The sequence below is a fragment of the Lacerta agilis genome, chromosome 9 (assembly GCF_009819535.1).
Source record: "Lacerta agilis isolate rLacAgi1 chromosome 9, rLacAgi1.pri, whole genome shotgun sequence".
Lineage (NCBI taxonomy): Eukaryota > Metazoa > Chordata > Lepidosauria > Squamata > Lacertidae > Lacerta > Lacerta agilis.
This window is the reverse complement of record NC_046320.1, coordinates 59,553,441-59,570,935: the sequence shown is the minus strand read 5'-3', so window position 1 is coordinate 59,570,935 and position 17,495 is coordinate 59,553,441. Positions and strand designations below refer to the sequence as shown.

Sequence of the window (17,495 nt, the reverse complement as noted above, 5' to 3'; positions counted from 1 at the left end):
TAAGCCTCATTATGAGAACCTGAAGAGGGTTTTAGTCACACACAATTCTCATGGAGATGAGTGGGACTTCAGTTTACTTTTCGCATTGGTTTCAGTGGGACCTACGTGCAATAACTTAGTCCAGATCTAACCCATGGATAGTTGTGAGTGTAAGATGATGAGTTTCCAGGGTTCTAGAATGCATGGGAGCCCCCACAACCACAGGAGGCTCCCCCACTGGAGATAGTCCTCCTTGAACATGCAGAGGGTTACAATGGGGTTAGAGGCCACACATTCAGGCTTGCTCTTCCCTTCTTCACGTGTTCTTGTACACACAGTCCTGGGAGAATGCAGACAGGTATTCACGAATGCATGCATAAATAGCAATAAAGCTTTTAGTGGGAGAAATGAACACACGGCTGCAACTCAGATTCCCACTAGAGGGCAAACCTGTCCTGATTTCAAAATCTATTTAAGCTTACTGGAAGTGGATACTAGTAAACATTTTAAATCTTCCAGGGGGCGGGGGGAGAAGTCAGCTGCAGTCAATAGATCCTGGTATCATTCTCCCCCCCTTGGAATTTTTTTTTTTTTACATTTATTGATGTATTCTTTCTTTCTGTAACTTTAAACCCCATTTTTCAATCCAACAGGATTCTTAAAGTAGCTTATAATATAATAAAACCATAAAAACAAAACATGATTACTAGATTGTAGGTGGAGTGCCCACCCAGTGTGTGTGTGTGTGTATCAGGCATGGCAACTCTATGGGCCGAGGTGTCTTCGCCCCCCTCAATATCTGTTGGGAGGGGGCTGGGCCACCTCAATGTTGGGTGTGTGTGGAGGAGGCCTAGCATGGAACTGAGCACTGTGCGGCTTCAATGGCCAGCTCCTCCGGTATGCGAGAGAGGAGGAGCCACTGGTTATTGAAGCTGCGCCATGCTGGGCTCCACAATTGGCTTCCTTCCAACGCTGTACCATCGCGCTCATGACACGTGTCATGTGCATGACGTTACACATGCATGTTGTGTGCATGACATTGTGTGCACCCAACGTGCGATGTGCACATGATGTCACACAATACACACACACACACACACACACACACACACAGAGCATGCTGGGCCCCCTCAATCTTGGGCACAAGTCGGCACCTCGGGTGTATATGCAAACGTAGGCACCAAGCATCAAGGGCAAATTGCATGCACTCTGCCTTAATTTGAGCACTTTTTCAAAGGCAGGAAGCTGGAAACTGAGAGATACAGAGTGATGATTGAGTTCTGTTTGAATCCACAGCTGCAACCATGGGAAAAGCGAGACCTTCTTGGGGTGTCAATGCTGTGAACCATCCTTGTTGTATATGTGTGTAAATAAAGACACCTCAGTGCCTGGAACCCCTGGAATCTCACACTGCTCGGAAATTGGGGTGGCACACAACAATATTTTACAAACGCAAATGAATTCAGCAAAGGAAATTTGCAGGTATAATAATAATAATAATAATAATAATAATAATAATAATAATAATAATAATTTATTTGCACCCTGCCCATCCGACTGGGTCTCCCCAGCCACTCTGGGCGGCTTCCAACAAATATTAAAATACAGTAAAATATCACAGATTAAAAACTTCCCTAAACAGGGCTGCCTTCAGGTATTTTCTGAATGTCAGGTAGTTGTTTATCTCCTTGACCTCTGATGGGAGGGCGTTCCACAGGGCAGGCGCCACTACCAAAAAGGCCCTCTGCCTGCTTCCCTGTAGCTTTGCTTCTCACAATGAAGGAACCGCCAGAAGGCCCTCGGCGCTGGATCTCAGTGTCCGGGCTGAACGATGGGGGTGGAGATGCTCCTTTAGGTATACAGGGCCAAGGCTGTTTAGGGCTTTAAAGGTCAGCACCAACACTTTGAATTGTGCTCGGAAACGTAGGTTGAAGGCTAATGCATGTGCAACATAAAATTTGCACTCATCCTTTCCATTAAACTGCCTAGATCAGGCTTCCTCAAACTCGGCCCTCCAGATGTTTTGAGACTACAATTCCCATCATCCCTGACCACTGGTCCTGCTAGCTGGGGATCATGGCAGTTGTAGGCCAAAAACATCTGTAGGGCCGAGGTTGAGGAAGCCTGGCCTAGATGCATCATTTGGTGTGGATGGGGGCTATGTGAGAGCAAAGAAGAACTGAATTAAATATCTCCTCCCCATCCACCCCAGCCCTTCCTTTCTGTTTACATTACCTGCCTCTGCAGATGATTTGCTTCAGACAGACAGTCCTGAAATAACCAATGATAACCTTGTTACAAAAACCAAACTGTCTGTGACAGGTTTTGTAGACATGGCTGCTTCCTAGAACTTAACTGAAAACAACCTCTTGAAGACCACCTGTTGTTAAAATAAGCACTTCTTCAGGTCCTTGGAATTGATTGTATTTTTGTAGACTCGTAAAAGCTAAATATACATATATCCTCAGTTTGAATAATGACATCCGGCCTGAATTGCTTTTGGGGGAAGTTTATTAGGTTAAAGAAGGGCTGATGGCACTGAATAATTTTTCTCTGCAGAAGAACATTGGCAGACCTTCTGTGGGTGAGGTGGGAGTTAGCATTCGTCTGTCAGTTTGACAGCAGGGCATAGAGTTCGAAACTGAGCCCAATTAAAAGGACAAGAACTACAACAGCAACACGGTGACAAGTATGTCTAAACAAATATTGCCAGCGTGTATTTGGCCAGTGTAGCAACCAAAGAAGCCTAGCGTGCTTTCACATGTGATTATCTCACTTTCATTTTTGATTGATTGATTTGAGTTTACCTACATGTCACTTTGCTACAATGAGTTGTGCCCAAAATGTTGTTGTCGGTGTTCAGTTGTTCAGTCGTGTCCGACTCTTCGTGACCCCATGGACCAGAGCACGCCAGGCACGCCTATCCTTCACTGCCTCCCGCAGTTTGGCCAAACTCATGTTAGTAGCTTCGAGAACACTGCCCAACCATCTCATCCTCTGTCGTCCCCTTCTCCTTGTGCCCTCCATCTTTCCCAACATCAGGGTCTTTTCTAGGGAGTCTTCTCTTCTCATGAGGTGGCCAAAGTACTGGAGCCTCAACTTCAGGATCTGTCCTTCTAGTGAGCACTCAGGGCTGATTTCTTTAAGAATGGATAGGTTTGATCTTCTTGCAGTCCATGGGACTCTCAAGAGTCTCCTCCAGCACCATAATTCAAAAGCATCAATTCTTCTGCGATCAGCCTTCTTTATGGTCCAGCTCTCACTTCCATACATTACTACTGGGAAAACCATAGCTTTAACTATACAAACCTTTGTCGGCAACGTGATGTCTTTGCTTTTTAAGAAGCTGTCTAAGTTTGTCATTGCTTTTCTCCCAAGAAGCAGGCGTCTTCTAATTTCGTGACTGCTGTCACCATCTGCAGTGATCATGGAACCTGCGGGGTTCGGTGCTGGAGCTTCCCGTGCGTGAGTTTAAGCTACCCACGCACGAGATACCAGTTGCCGGGGATAAGCGGCCAGCGTTCCGCATGCGTATGGGCACGGGCGCCGGCCAAGCCTCAATATCTGAAGGTTCGTGAGTAAGACGGAAATGACTCCGAAGGTGCGTGAGTAAGTGGATGCCTCGAAAATAAATGGATGCCTCGAAAATGAATGGATGCCTCGAATCTGAATGGATGCCTCGAAACTGAACTTGAAACCACTTGTGACCTCCTGCACTATCACTTAAAGTAAAGGAAACTAAACCAAGGGCAAAGTTAAAGCATTAAACGAAAATCCCCTGTCGTTTTTCGACTAAAATTAAATCCAAACCTTTTCCCCAATAAAGACAGACACCGAAGTTTCTTTTATGGCTTTGGCTGACCCGCATAGGCTCTTACACTTTGCTGTTCCTAGCCCTATGCTAAGTTTCCCCTAAACTCTCAGTCCCTACAGCGCCAAATCTTCCGCAATGCTAAACTAAATAAAACTACACCGATAAATCTTCCGCGATCTAACCCTATGCTAGGTCTAAAGGCTATCTAACCTTTACCGATAAGTCTTCCGCGATCTAAGCCCTGACTACCACCGGCACGCGCTTCCAACCCATCCAACCCAGCCAACCCTCAGCCCAAAGACCCTTAAACTAAACTTGACCCAACTGAAAGAACTAAAGAAGAACGTAGACTGACCTAGATCCTAAAAGAACTAACTTGCCTAAGTGGGGAGCCTCAGCCTTTTATTGATCACCAAGCGTGACATCATAACCAATATATTAACCAATAAAACCACTGTTGCTGCCCCCCAAAAAGGCGGGAAGCAGATTAAACGACCATTGATAACTTTGAAAACCTCTGGAACTACAATTTTAGGTGGAGTAATCCCAGTGGCAAAATGCCTCCGCTCAAAAGTGAAAGTGAAAGCAAGAGTCAGTGGTAAAAGTACCCACTGACTCCAAAACGGAAGGATACGAAAAGTAGTGCATAATAACCATTAAAATAAACAAATAACCACGGATCTTAACGGATCCACGAAGTGTATTCCCACAGAACCCAAGAAAGTGAAATCTCTCACTGCCTCCATTTCTTCCCCTTCTATTTGCCAGGAGGTGGTGGGACCAGTGGCCATGATCTTAGTTTTTTTATGTTGAGCTTCAGACCATATTTTGCGCTCTCCTCTTTCACCCTCATTAAAAGGTTCTTTAATTCCTCCTCACTTTCTGCCATCAAGGTTGTATCATCAGCATATCTGAGGTTGTTGATATTTTTTCCGGCAATATTAATTCCGGTTTGGGATTCATCCAGCCCAGCCTTTCGCATGATGAGTTAAATAAGTTATAAGTTAAATAAGCAGGGAGACAATATACAGCCTTGTCATACTCCTTTCCCAATTTTGAACCAATCAGTTATTCCATATCCAATTCTAGCTGTAGCTTCTTGTCCCACATAGAGATTTCTCAGGAGACGGATGAGGTGATCAGGCACTCCCATTTCTTTAAGCACTTGCCATAGTTTGCTGTGGTCGACACAGTCAAATGCTTTTGCGTAGTCAATGAAGCAGAAGTAAATGTTTTTCTGGAACTCTCTAGCTTTCTCCATAATCCAGCGCATGTTTGCAATTTGGTCTCTGGTTCCTCTGCCCCTTCGAAATCCAGCTTGCACTTCTGGGAGTTCTCGGTCCACATACTGCTTAAGCCTGCCTTGTAGAATTTTAAGCATAACCTTGCCAGCGTGTGTAATGAGTGCAATTGTGCGGTAGTTGGAGCATTCTTTGGCACTGCCCTTCTTTGGCATTGGGATGTAGACTGATCTTCTCCAATCCTCTGGCCACTGCTGAGTTTTCCAAACTTGCCCAAAATGGCAGACAGCAAACATTCAAGACACCAAAATGTTGTTCAGTTGTTCAGTCATGTCCAACTCTTCATGACCCCATGGACCAAAGCACGCCAGGCACGCCTATCTTTCACTGCTTCCTGCAGTTTGGCCAAACACCAAAATACAAATATACAATTCAGAGCATGTCAATAAATTCAAAGATGGCAAAAAACCCCAACAATTTAACAAACCGAATGAATTCAATAGTCATAGTTGGAAGGGACCAGAAGAGTCATCTAGTCCAACCCCCTGCAATGCATGAATTGCGCCTAAATCAGAGTTTTGGGTGCTGACATCTGGGAAAATGAACAAAGTAAATAGAATGGCTTTCCTAGTGGAGCAAGCAAGACAGGAATCCTATGATGTAAACCCACACTGAATCTGTTATGTATTGAAGTTCTCACCCTAGGCCACTAGGGGTGTGTGTATATAGTTCATTCTGCTGCAGTTTTCACTCAGGTCCGCATATGCAAAAGAAGGATTGTAAAGTGACGTTCAGGGATTGGTTAACTGCGGAAAGTTGTTACTGTTGCTTTGTAGCTGAGTTCTATATAAGCAGGCTGCTGAGGCCTTCAGCTCACTTCTGTTCCAGCCTAAGAATAAACAAGAGCTGCTTGGAAATCACTGTGTCGTCTGCTGTGTCCACCCACAACTTAACAGAATCCTCAGGACAGGACTAGGTAGAAGTTCTTCAATCAGATCAACAAGCTAGTACCAGTTATTTTACTGGGGCTGGAGAGACCTGGCTGGACCCAAAGCCAGGCCTGAAGTTGGAGAGCAGAAACAGACCCCAACCCCAAGGTGCAGAGCACTTCCAACTCAATATTACAAAAACAAAGCAAAATGCCAGTCTAGGTTTAAGTACATACAGTAAATACAAAGCAAAACAAGAGTTAACTGACAATAAAGTTTCTGGTATTAGTCTTCCTGTACTCCACGGAGCCTGGTTTAAATACAGCTCAGAGCACAGGGGTCCTCTCAGCAGATAACCTGCCAGATAAACTTCTAGGATAGGAGATTTCCAATTTCACATACAATGTCCCCTGGGTCTGCCAAAAGCACAAACAACTTTTATGAGCCTCCCTGACTATGGTTAAGAAAGTGAAAGCAATTTGGAGGCCAACATCCTGTCTTTGTTTGAATTCATGGGAAAGAATGTGAAAAATAAAAGAGCAGGTTTGTTTCCATAAACAGCCAGCAAGCCTGGCAAGCAGGATTGAAATAAACCTGGCTGTGAAACCTATTTGCAGTGCCAGGACTCAGGCCTGGAACCAGATAAAGACAAGAGTACCTTGAATATGAGCATTGTGCTTTGTGCTCTGAGGAACCACGTCTACCCCCTCCTCACATTTAGGGTTGCCAGACCCCAGGGGCTGAACTGAAGTCTCCAGGTTTGCCTGCCCTCTCCCCCAGTTGGCAGGTGAATCTCCAGGTGAGAGACAGTGCCTTCACTACAAAAGCTCCCTAAGCAGGGAGAAGGAATGATCCACTCATTTCAGCAGGATCTGGGAACACCTTATTTAGCTAAGGTTTCTATCTCAGTGTTGAACCAGTGTTATATTTGCTTTATGTTAGACTTTGTGGGGTTGTTGTTGTTTTTTTAATCTGAATGACATACTTTCAGCAACTATGGTTAATGTTTTAATGTGCCATGCTAAATGACATCACTGGAGCCTTTGACATCCCCAGAGGTCACCCCTAGGCCTCAGGTTTGGGTCCTGAGGGTCTGAGAAACCTCCTGACCTGACAATTTAAGGGCAATTTCATAAGTGACAGAGAAGAGGGAGAGTTTTAATTCTCTAGTTTATAAGTTTATAAGTCTGTTTGTAACCAAGCTTTCTTGGTTAGCTTTCTCTCTTTCTGTATAAGTTGGAAAAAAAAAGTTTTTAGCTAAGAGCTTGTCTGCTAATGCATTCTTTACTGACATACTGTTAATCCAGAAGCGGGCAGCTAAGGGAGGGGGCTTCCTCCCCCTTTCTCCTTCTCTCTCTCCTCTCCTTATCTCATACCTGGCTCTGAGTTGAACGAGGAGGCCCCCCTGAATAACTGGAGCTTTCAGTTATTCTGTGAAAGTCAGTATACAGACGCAAGCTTTTTTTTTCTGAATAGGAGTTTTTCAACTTACACTGGAGTTCTCAGTTTTCTGAGCTGAAAGTCAGTCTTTTTAACTGATATTTAGACGGAAAGCCTTCTCTGAATAACTGGAGTTCTGGAAGCCTCCCCTGGATAGTTTGATCTTCTTTCTTCTATGTAAGTTTTACCTTCTTCTCTATGCAACTAACCTTCTTCTCTATGCTTTTACCTTCTTCTCTATGCAATTAAGTCCTTTTAACTGATCTTCCTTCTCTCCCTTTTTAAGCCTTATTAAACTGAGATTCTTTCTCTCTCTCTCTAACGTTTTTTTAAGTTCTTTTATTTGACATGTAGCTTCTACTGATGTGTAGCATTCCTAGCCTCTCTATAAATGGTATTTAGACTTTACCTGAGTTTGTAAAGCTTTGGCCCCTGTTATTTGATACTATTTGCCTGGCTTTTATTTGATACTATTTGCATGGCCTTTTTAATATTTCTATGTTATTGGCATAATATTTAGCTTTTACTGTAAGCTCTGTCTTTGTGTTACTTGCTCTTAGTACATACCTCTCTGGCATATCATTAATCATGAAAAGGAGCAGGTTAGAGCGCCCCTTCCTTGGAGCGCCCCTTTCCCTGGATGGCACAGGAATTCCCTGGATGGCACAGGGATGTGAGAGTTGCCAGATAGCCAGAGACAGGATAATTCTTTGAATTGCCGGTTGGAGGGAAAGGCGGGAGGTACCAGGGGCAGCCAGGGGCTGCTTAACCCCCACTTTGAGATAAGAGTGTGAGACAGGAATTTTCACCCAATAATGAACTCAAGGCTGAAACCCTTTAAGTAAAAGCTTTTCTGTAACCTGTTTAGATGAAACCTTTTCTGATAGATATGAACCTTGATTAGTAGTGCATTCCTTACTGGCATATTAAGCCAGGAAAGGAATAGATCAAGAGGAGCCCACTCAAGGAGACAGGCGTGCACCAGGAACGAACTCAACGCTAAGTGACCTTTTGCCTTGAAGATAAGTCCTTGATAACAGGAATTTTCAAGAATGTTACTAATGGTGTGACGTGCAAGAAGCAGATTCCTGGGGAGGGGGAATGAGGGGTTTGAAGATTATATAAACTGTATGCAACTGATGCTCGGGGCAGTTCGCTGTGAATTATCACGCGGGTGCCTTCCTGCCATTCTAAATGACAGGAATAAAAACTCTTTCTCTATTTCAAATCCTCAGTGTCTTTTTTTGACTCCTTCCTCCCTCACCCCCCCGGGTGCAACAAAGAACCCAAGGTTAACGGAAAGGTCTGCAATAAGGCTACAACAGAAAAAAACCCAAATCTCTTGTCTTTTTGCTGTCTAGAAATCACAGCTATTCTGAAAGGAGAGGTGCGGATGCAGTTTTCAAACATGCAAAAAATGCACTGTGACTGATTAAGGCTCCTGGATGCAGAATTATTGTGTGTTCACACACAAGAAGGGCCGTATCTCAGTAGAGCATCCACTTTACATGAAGAAAGTCCCAGGTTCAATTCCTGGCATCTCTGGGTAGGATTGGGAGAATCCTGGAAAGCAGTTGGCGATCAGTGTAAATAATGCTGAATTAGATGGGCCAATGGATTGGTTTAGTTTAGGACAGTTTCCTAGCTTCCACATCTCCCTTTCAACTATTGCAGAAACGTGGTACTCGCTGTGGAAATGCTAACACCATGCCTTTTTCTGCAGCTTTCTGCAGCCTTCAAGTTAGGAGGGACTCTTAACCAAAAACAAAACAGATAACATGGTTTTCACACAAGCAAGGCTTTCTGAATTATGACTTTGCCTGCTATTTTGGAAGATGGCTAATGCACAATCAGCTGACAGGCTTCATATCACACTTAGAGTTAGGTCAGTGGTTCCCAACCTTTTTTTGGCCATGCCCCACCTAAGCATCTCTAAAATCTTGATGCGCCCCCCTCCCCCCGTGACATATAGTTCTTATTACAGTCATACCTAGTGTTACGTTTGCTTCATGTTGCAGCTTTTCAGGTTACGAACGTGGCAAACCTAGAAGTGTTTACTTCCGGGTTTGCTGTGTGTGCATGCGCAGAAGCGATCTATCACACTTTGTGCACGAAATGCGAAAGCACTATGCAAAATGGGAATATTCAACAAAACTGCAAACAATGCTGCTGATTTTTTGTTTGTTTGTTTTAAAGCATTACAAACTGACATGGAAATGTGGAGAACTAAACTTGAGGTTGCACGCAACCAAGTTCTGTTCAAAGTAGACCAATTGAAATTATGGGCCTAAGTTAGTCATGTCCATTAATGTCAATGGGTCTATACTGAATAGCACTAGCATTGGATTGTTGTTGTTGTTCAGTCATTCAGTCGTGTCCGACTCTTCGTGACCCCATGGACCAGAGCACGCCAGGCACGCCTATCCTTCACTGCCTCCTGCAGTTTGGCCAAACTCATGTTAGTAGCTTCGAGAACACTGTCCAACCATCTCATCCTCTGTCGTCCCCTTCTCCTTGTGCCCTCCATCTTTCCCAACATCAGGGTCTTTTCCAGGGAGTCTTCTCTTCTCATGAGGTGGCCAAAGTATTGGAGCCTCAACTTCAGGATCTGTCCTTCTAGTGAGCACTCAGGGCCGATTTCCTTGAGAATGGATAGGTTTGATCTTCTTGCAGTCCATGGGACTCTCAAGAGTCTCCTCCAGCACCATAATTCAAAAGCATCAATTCTTCGGCGATCAGCCTTCTTGATGGTCCAGCTCTCACTTCCATACATTACTACTAGGAAAACCATAGCTTTAACTATACAGACCTTTGTCGGCAAGGTGATGTCTTTGCTTTTTAAGATGCTGTCTAGGTTTAAAAAGCAAAGACATCACCTTGCCGACAACCCTCAAAATTGGAAAAATCGCCCTTTCCTATGCTACAACAAAAACAATGGATATTTATGGACTGTTTAATTAGCCTAACCATGACCCCTCTCTTTATAAACCAGGAAATTCCCTCTGGGTGCTTGAACGACATCCTGTCTCCTCTTAGGTAGATTACTCAGAAACCCAATGAGAGCCACCTTGACAGCCAAAACACCTACTCACATCATGGTCAGTAATTACAACTAAAGAATATTATAACTGGATGCCATAAAAATCTTGCTGACATGATTATCTTAAGAAGGACAAATAGGATCTCACCTAATGTTCTAAAAATAAGACACCATTGTAATTATTTTTCACCATTCAACATCGCCTTGAGGTCTTCCTAAGGTGCAGTTTGCATAACGAAAAACACACAGATCAAGTAGGATGGCAACATCTTTTGTCAGACCATAAAGTCTTGGTTTCGAAAATGCTAGAAGGGCAATGCTAGAAGCCAAAGGTCCGTGTTGTACAGAATTCTCCTTCGGGTTCAAAACGCGCTCAAAGCATCTTTCAATATGTGTTTCTTTATGCAATACCCAAATAACTTCCAGTGTTATAATAATAATAATATTTATTATTTGTACCCCGCCCATCTGGCTGGATTTCCCCAGCCACTCTGGGCGGCTTCCAACAGAAATCAAATACAAAAATATCAAACATTAAAAACTTCCCTAAAAAGGGCTGCCTTCAGGTTTTTTCTGAATGTCAGGTAGTTGTTTATTTCCCTGACCTGTGATGGGAGGGTGTTCCACAGGGCGGGCGCCACTACCGAGAAGGCCCTCTGCCTGGTTCCCTGTAGTTTTGCTTCTCGCAGTGAGGGAACCGACAGAAGGCCCTCGGCGCTGGATCTCAGTGTCCGGGCTGAATGATGGGGGTGGAGACGCTCCTTCAGGTATACAGGACCGAGGCCGTTTAGGGCTTTAAAGGTCAGCACCAACACTTTGAATTGTGCTCGGAAACGTACTGGGAGCCAATGCAGATCTCTCAGGACCGGTGTTATGTGGTCCCGGCGGCCACTCCCAGTCACCAGTCTAGCTGCCGCATTTTGGATTAATTGCAGTTTCCGGGTCAGTTTCCAGGTCACCTTCAAAGTTTCCGGGTCACCTTCACCCCACATAGAGCGCATTGCAGTAGTCCAAGCGGGAGATAACCAGAGCATGCACCACTTTGGTGAGACAGTCCGCGGGCAGGTAGGGTCTCAGCCTGCGTACCAGGTGGAGCTGGTAGACAGCTGCCCTGGATACAGAATTAACCTGCGCTTCCATGGACAGCTGTGAGTCCAAAATGACTCCCAGGCTGCGCACCTGGTCCTTCAGGGGCACAGTTACCCCATTCAGGACCAGGGAATCCTCCACACCTGCCCTCCTCCTGTCCCCCAAAAACAGTACTTCTGTCTTGTCAGGATTCAACCTCAATCTGTTAGCCGCCATCCATCCTCCAACCACCTCCAGGCACTCACACAGGACCTTCACGGCCTTCACTGGTTCTGATTTGAAAGAGAGGTAGAGCTGGGTATCCGCATACTGATGAACACCCAGCCCAAACCCCCTGATGATCTCTCCCAGCGGCTTCATGTAGATATTAAAAAGCATGGGGGAGAGGACAGAACCCTGAGGCACCCCACAAGTGAGAGCCCAGGGGTCTGAACATTCATCCCCCACCACCACTTTCTGAACACGGCCCAGGAGGAAGGAGCGGAACCACTGTATAACAGTGCCTCCAGCTCCCAACCCCTCTAGCCGGTCTAGAAGGATGTTATGGTCGATGGTGTCAAAGGCCGCTGAGAGATCCAGCAGAACTAGGAAACAGCTCTCACCTTTGTCCCTAGCCCGCCGGAGATCATCAACCAGCGCGACCAAGGCGGTTTCGGTCCCATGGTGAGGCCTGAATCCCGATTGGAAGGGATCCAAATGGTCCGCTTCTTCCAGGCGTGCCTGGAGTTGTTCAGCAACCACCCGCTCAATCACCTTGCCCAAGAATGGTAGATTTGAGACTGGGCGATAGTTGGCCATATTGGCCGGGTCTAAAGATGTTTTTTTAAGAAGCGGTTTAATGACCGCCTCTTTCAGCGGGGCTGGGAAGGCTCCCTCACAGAGGGAAGCATTCACCACCCCGCGCAGCCCATCGCCCAGCCCCTCCCAGCTAGCTTTTATAAGCCAGGATGGGCAAGGATCAAGGAGACAGGTGGTTGGTTTCACTCGTCCAAGCAGCCTGTCCACATCCTCGGAGGTAACAGACTGAAATTGATCCCACGCAACTGGACTAGACAGGACTCTGGCACTCTCCCGCCCTGGCCCTGCTCCCACGGTGGAGTCTATCTCTTTCCGAATCTGAGCGATTTTATCCGCAAAAAACTTTGCAAACGCATTGCAGGAGATCTTGGGGTCCCTACCAGGCCCCGATGACGAAGGTGGCTCCGATAGATTCCGAACCACCTGAAAGAGTCTCCTGCTGCTATTTTCCGCAGATGCAATAGAGGCGGTGAAGAAAGTCTTCTTCGCCGTCGCTATCGCCACTTGGTAGGCTCGACGTTGAGCTCTAACCTGTGTCCGGTCGGATTCAGAATGGGTTTTCTGCCACCGGCAGAACTGGTGTTCACAATCACCAGTTAAAGTAAGGGATGCAACCTTAGATAGCATTTAAAAAGGGACTGGGCAACATTTTTGGAGTACACGTGCTACCAATTACTTTCTGGGCTCAATTCAAAGTGCTGGTTTTAACCTACAAAGCCATATGTGGTTCAGGATAAGCAATGCCTCAAGGACCACGTCTCCCCACATGAACCGTCCCTAACCCCAAGGCCTTCACCAGAAGCCCCTTCCTGTGAAGGGAGGGACTGGTTGTTAAACCACTCTGTAAACTGTAGATCTGTGAGGTGAATAAGGGCCTCCTAACTACTTTCAGAACCCTTAACAGCTCCCAGATTCCACAGGGGAGAGCCATGACTGTTTAAATTGGCATTGTGGTGCTTGTGTACAGTGAATGTCCCTCGAAACAGCCAAGCAGGGTTGACAATCAGCTTGGTCCACCATTTGCTTCTAATTCCTTCTTTTTTTTCTTCAGAAATCCTGGCCCGCGTCCTCCCCCTGCCCGCTGACCCTCTCCACAGGCTTCTTGTCTTAAGGGGCCCAGTCCCAGGATGAAGACTAAAGACTGGAGTGACCGAGGCCCCACGTCACAGGCTTATTCCGCTCCTGGTCCCATTCCAAGCCACCCTGCCCATGTTACTCCCCACATGTTGTTGTTACTTGTGGGCATTTCGAACCAGAAGTCTGTAGGTTTGTTTTCATACCAGAGACTCAGCTTTGCTATACCGTCCAGCCTTGTGTATGGGCAGTGTTTAGGCAAGGCCCACGACGAGCCAGACTGTATGAAAACACAAGTTTACAGACTTGTTTGAAAAACCCAACTGTAGGCAGTAATTTACTGGAAGAGAAGGCTCTCTTTAAACTTACTGAAAAGAGACACTATACAAAAGCCCCAGCAAAAGCCTGTAATGAGCTTTGGCAAAGACAAGGGGATGCTGCGGAGGACAGTGGCTGTGTGGCAATGACCGGATCAAATTTCTCTCAAAGTTTGTCTTGGGCCAGATCTCCAGACCACATCCTCCCTAGGGGGTTTCGCTTCCTCTTTCTTTCTTCTCCATCCCAAATTGTTGGCAAATAAAAGAAAGTTCCATGATGCTGCTGTATATTTCTGTTTCCTTCCCCCTTCCATTTTTTCTAATCATTAAAAGGACTTGAGGGGGAGGGAGCCAGGGTCCCAATAATGGTATTCCCTTTTGGGGGGGGGGACAAAACAGTATTTAAGAACATATGACGAGCCTGCTAGATCAGGCCAATGGCCCATCTAGTCCAGCCTCCTGTTCTTACAGTGGCCAATCAGATGCCTTTGGGAAACCCACAAGCAAGACCTGAGCTCAACAGCACCTTCTCCTACTGTGCTATCCAACAGCTGGTATCCAGAAGCATTACAACCTCCAACCATGCAGATAAAGCATAGCTTTCATGGCTAGTACCATTGATAGCCTTACTCTCCATGAATTTGACCAATCCTCTCTTTTAATTTGACCAATCCTCTGATATTCAGGCCCCTCCCTTCCCCCAATCAAAAGGAAGGAAGTCATGTAAAATCAGAAAAAAATAAGAATTAAAGGGTGGAAGCATGCTCCTAATGAAGCTTACCATCAAATAGCCTTATTGCCTAGGTCAGGGGTTGTGAATTTTTGGCCCTCCAGATGTTGCTGAACTCTGAGTCTCATCAACTCCAGCCAGCTTGGCCATTGGTCAGGAATAACGGGAGGCAGGCGCTGTAACCTTCCAACAGTTTGACTTCACTCCCAAAGGTGCACTCCTCCATTGTCTCCCAAGACAGGTGGATGCCAACCAAGCAAGTCCAGCAATACCTAAAGAGGGTCAGGATCCCTATGGGTTTCAAAGGATGCTCTGTGTTTCAGTTTGTGTATTGTTAAGGAAAGTGAATTAAATGCGAACTGAATCAGGTATCTCGCCCATTCCTACCTGTGTCTGGGCTGAACCACTTAATATTGCAGGTGGACGCACACATGATTGGCCTAGAAAAGTGCCTTCTTTCACATCAAACTATTTGTCTGTCTTGCTCAGGAATGTCTCCTCCAATGTTCTTCAAACTTGGGTCCTTAGAGGTTGTGGACTACAACTCGCAACATCCTTAGCCTGCTTAGCCAACCATTGGGAATGGTGGGAGTCAAATTCAAACAACATGGGGGGGCACCCAAGTTTGAGGAACATTGGCCTGTCTGTTCTAGGTGGCAGTCACTCTCTAGCATTTCAGACAGAAGTATTTCCCAGCCGTACCTGGAGATGCCCCTTGGAACTGGTATCATGGAAAGTGGAGAGACCAACAGTAAGTGGAGTCAGAGCCAATGACAGGCAAAGCCAGGGCATTCTAGGGGTTCCCCTCCCAATTATTTATTAAAAAACTAAATAAATTAAAGAAATAGAGGGATCCCTCCACTGACGCAGGGGTTACTTTCTAGGCCCCCACACACATAGGTGAAATTGTGTAAAGTGAGGAGCACCCTCTAAAAAGCCTTTAAATGCTATTACATCCTGCTCTCGCTTGCTCTCTAATCCAGACCAAAATATCGAGAGTTGAAGCTCTGGGGCCAGATGGAGGAAGTGATGGGAAAGGGCTGCTGCGCTACCCTGGGCATCAGCTGTTAGGCAGGGAGGTTGAGAAGTTGAAACAAAGCCGCACTGCACCTCATGTCTCTTTGGGGTTTGCTCTGCCCTCACTACCATCCTCTTCGGGCTTCAGGGAGGGTCTTCTCACAAGCCACGGGGACTCTCCAGCTCTCTCCTGCCATTTCCTGGTATGGTTCTATTTATTTATCTGGGAGATTTATTTATCTCCTGGCACCACACATATATGCAGACGTGCACAAGTGGTGTGTGTGTGTGTGTGTGTGTGTGCGCGCGCGCACGCACACGTGCTTGTACTCAGAATGTTACAACAGTTTGATCAGGTTGAAAGCACCATAAGGTTGGACATTATCATTGAATTTGTTCCAAAGCATGACCCATTTTCCTGTAAATCAACACTGAGAGTGAAGAGCAGAGAGCTGACATGCCATGCTGGACGGGATGTAAGTAAATAAGAAGGCAGGTGGGTGCTGTGCTCTTTGTGGTGCTTAGTTAAACATGTAAGAAGTTCCTTATGAGACTTAGTTAATTCTACACCATGTGTGAACAATTTTTGGGAACTTGGAAGCTGGTTTCCACTGAAAAGTTTGATGACTATATGAAAGAACTTTGTGTGAGCTTTGCCACCAGGAAGGTGGCTGGTGTTACCAAGCCCAATGTGATCATCAGTTGCAATGGAGATGTTATAACCATCAAAACAGAGAGCAGTTTAAAGAACACCGAGATTTCCTTCAAACTGGGGGAACCGTTTGATGAGACCACAGCAGATGACAGGAAAGTAAAGAGTGTTGTGACGTTAGACAATGGGTCACTCAATCGGGTGCAGAAATGGGATGGCAAAGAGACCACAATAAAAAGAAAAATAGAAGATGGAAAGCTGGTTGTGGAGTGTGAAATGAACAAGGTTATCTGCACCAGAGTGTATGAGAAAGCATGAAGACAGACTCCTTCCCCTATATGGTTAATGGGACACAGAAGCAGAAGAGTTAGCTGGTTTGGGATGCAGAGCCCCACAAGGCAGTTGCTTTCTCCAAAGAACTGATGTCATTGATAGAACCGTTCCAAAGAACCTGTATACAGTATTCAACCTAAAAGTATGGTGACTATTCAATAAAGTGCTTAATGATTAAAAATTAAAAAATAAATAAAAAGAAGGCAGGCAGGTGGGAGCTGACTTAGTGCCAAGTGAGGTTGATGGGGCAGTGCCCCATTAGCCTTAGTGGGACCAGTTTCTGGGCCATGCCATGGATTGAACATTGGCTGCTCTGCATGCAAATAGCAGAGCTGGTTCATGGGCAGCTGTCTGAGGCGACCAAGAGCCTGCAACCATGAGCCATTCTTCTTCTTTTTTCCAAGGTTGGGCAAATGTCAGCGATGTCCCCTGTTCTAAATTTAGGGCAAAGAAAACAACAGGTTTTCCATTTAAGTCATGGTCCCATCATGTGCTCAGTGCTGAGGTAGGCTTGTGTGCTATTCTGACAGTTTCCATAAAAAAGGCTTAGAGAACCCAATTTATGATGTATTGTCTATTTTTTTTTTTAAAGAAGAAGTTAAAAGTAGTTTTTAAAAGACTCAGCTGAACTATTTCTGCCTCGTCTAAACAAAAATAGATTGGGAGGCGAGCGCATTAATAAGGTTTGTGTGAGTGAGAGTTTTGGCGATGCGCTGTGCCATGTGCATGGCATCGCAAGAAACAAAGCATATAATAAAGTGGGCACACCTGGAAATGTTGTCTCATTTGTGGTGTCGCAACAGTCATGCCACTCTTAGTTCTTGGGAGGAAGCAGGATTGTGCCAGGTAGGTACACAGATGTGAGACAACGTGGAAAGCAAACACGGAAGGTTGTTCAGGAAGTGGTACTGGGAATTCTGTAGGTGTTAACTTCCCCCGAGACAGAAAGTCAATCCAGCTCAGCTCATCACAGCTCAGATCTGTTACGCAGGTGGAAAACAACTTAGAGCCCGCAGCACAAAAATGGTGGAGAGCTCACTTC

The 17,495-nt window shown here is 45.6% G+C and overlaps 1 protein-coding gene across 1 annotated transcript; it reads left to right on the top strand.

Annotated features, from left to right (window-relative positions):
- Positions 1 to 15,984: 15,984 nt before the first annotated feature.
- Positions 15,985 to 16,628, top strand: LOC117053384 (fatty acid-binding protein, adipocyte-like). Its single transcript, XM_033161070.1, has one exon. The coding sequence runs from the start codon at positions 16,040 to 16,042 to the stop codon at positions 16,436 to 16,438; it is 399 nt and encodes a 132-aa protein (XP_033016961.1). The 5' UTR covers positions 15,985 to 16,039; the 3' UTR covers positions 16,439 to 16,628.
- Positions 16,629 to 17,495: the final 867 nt, after the last annotated feature.

Bases quoted from the DNA above. Each gene is read 5' to 3' on its own strand.
- LOC117053384 (XM_033161070.1), top strand. From the start codon at position 16,040: ATGTGTGAACAATTTTTGGGAACTTGGAAGCTGGTTTCCACTGAAAAG.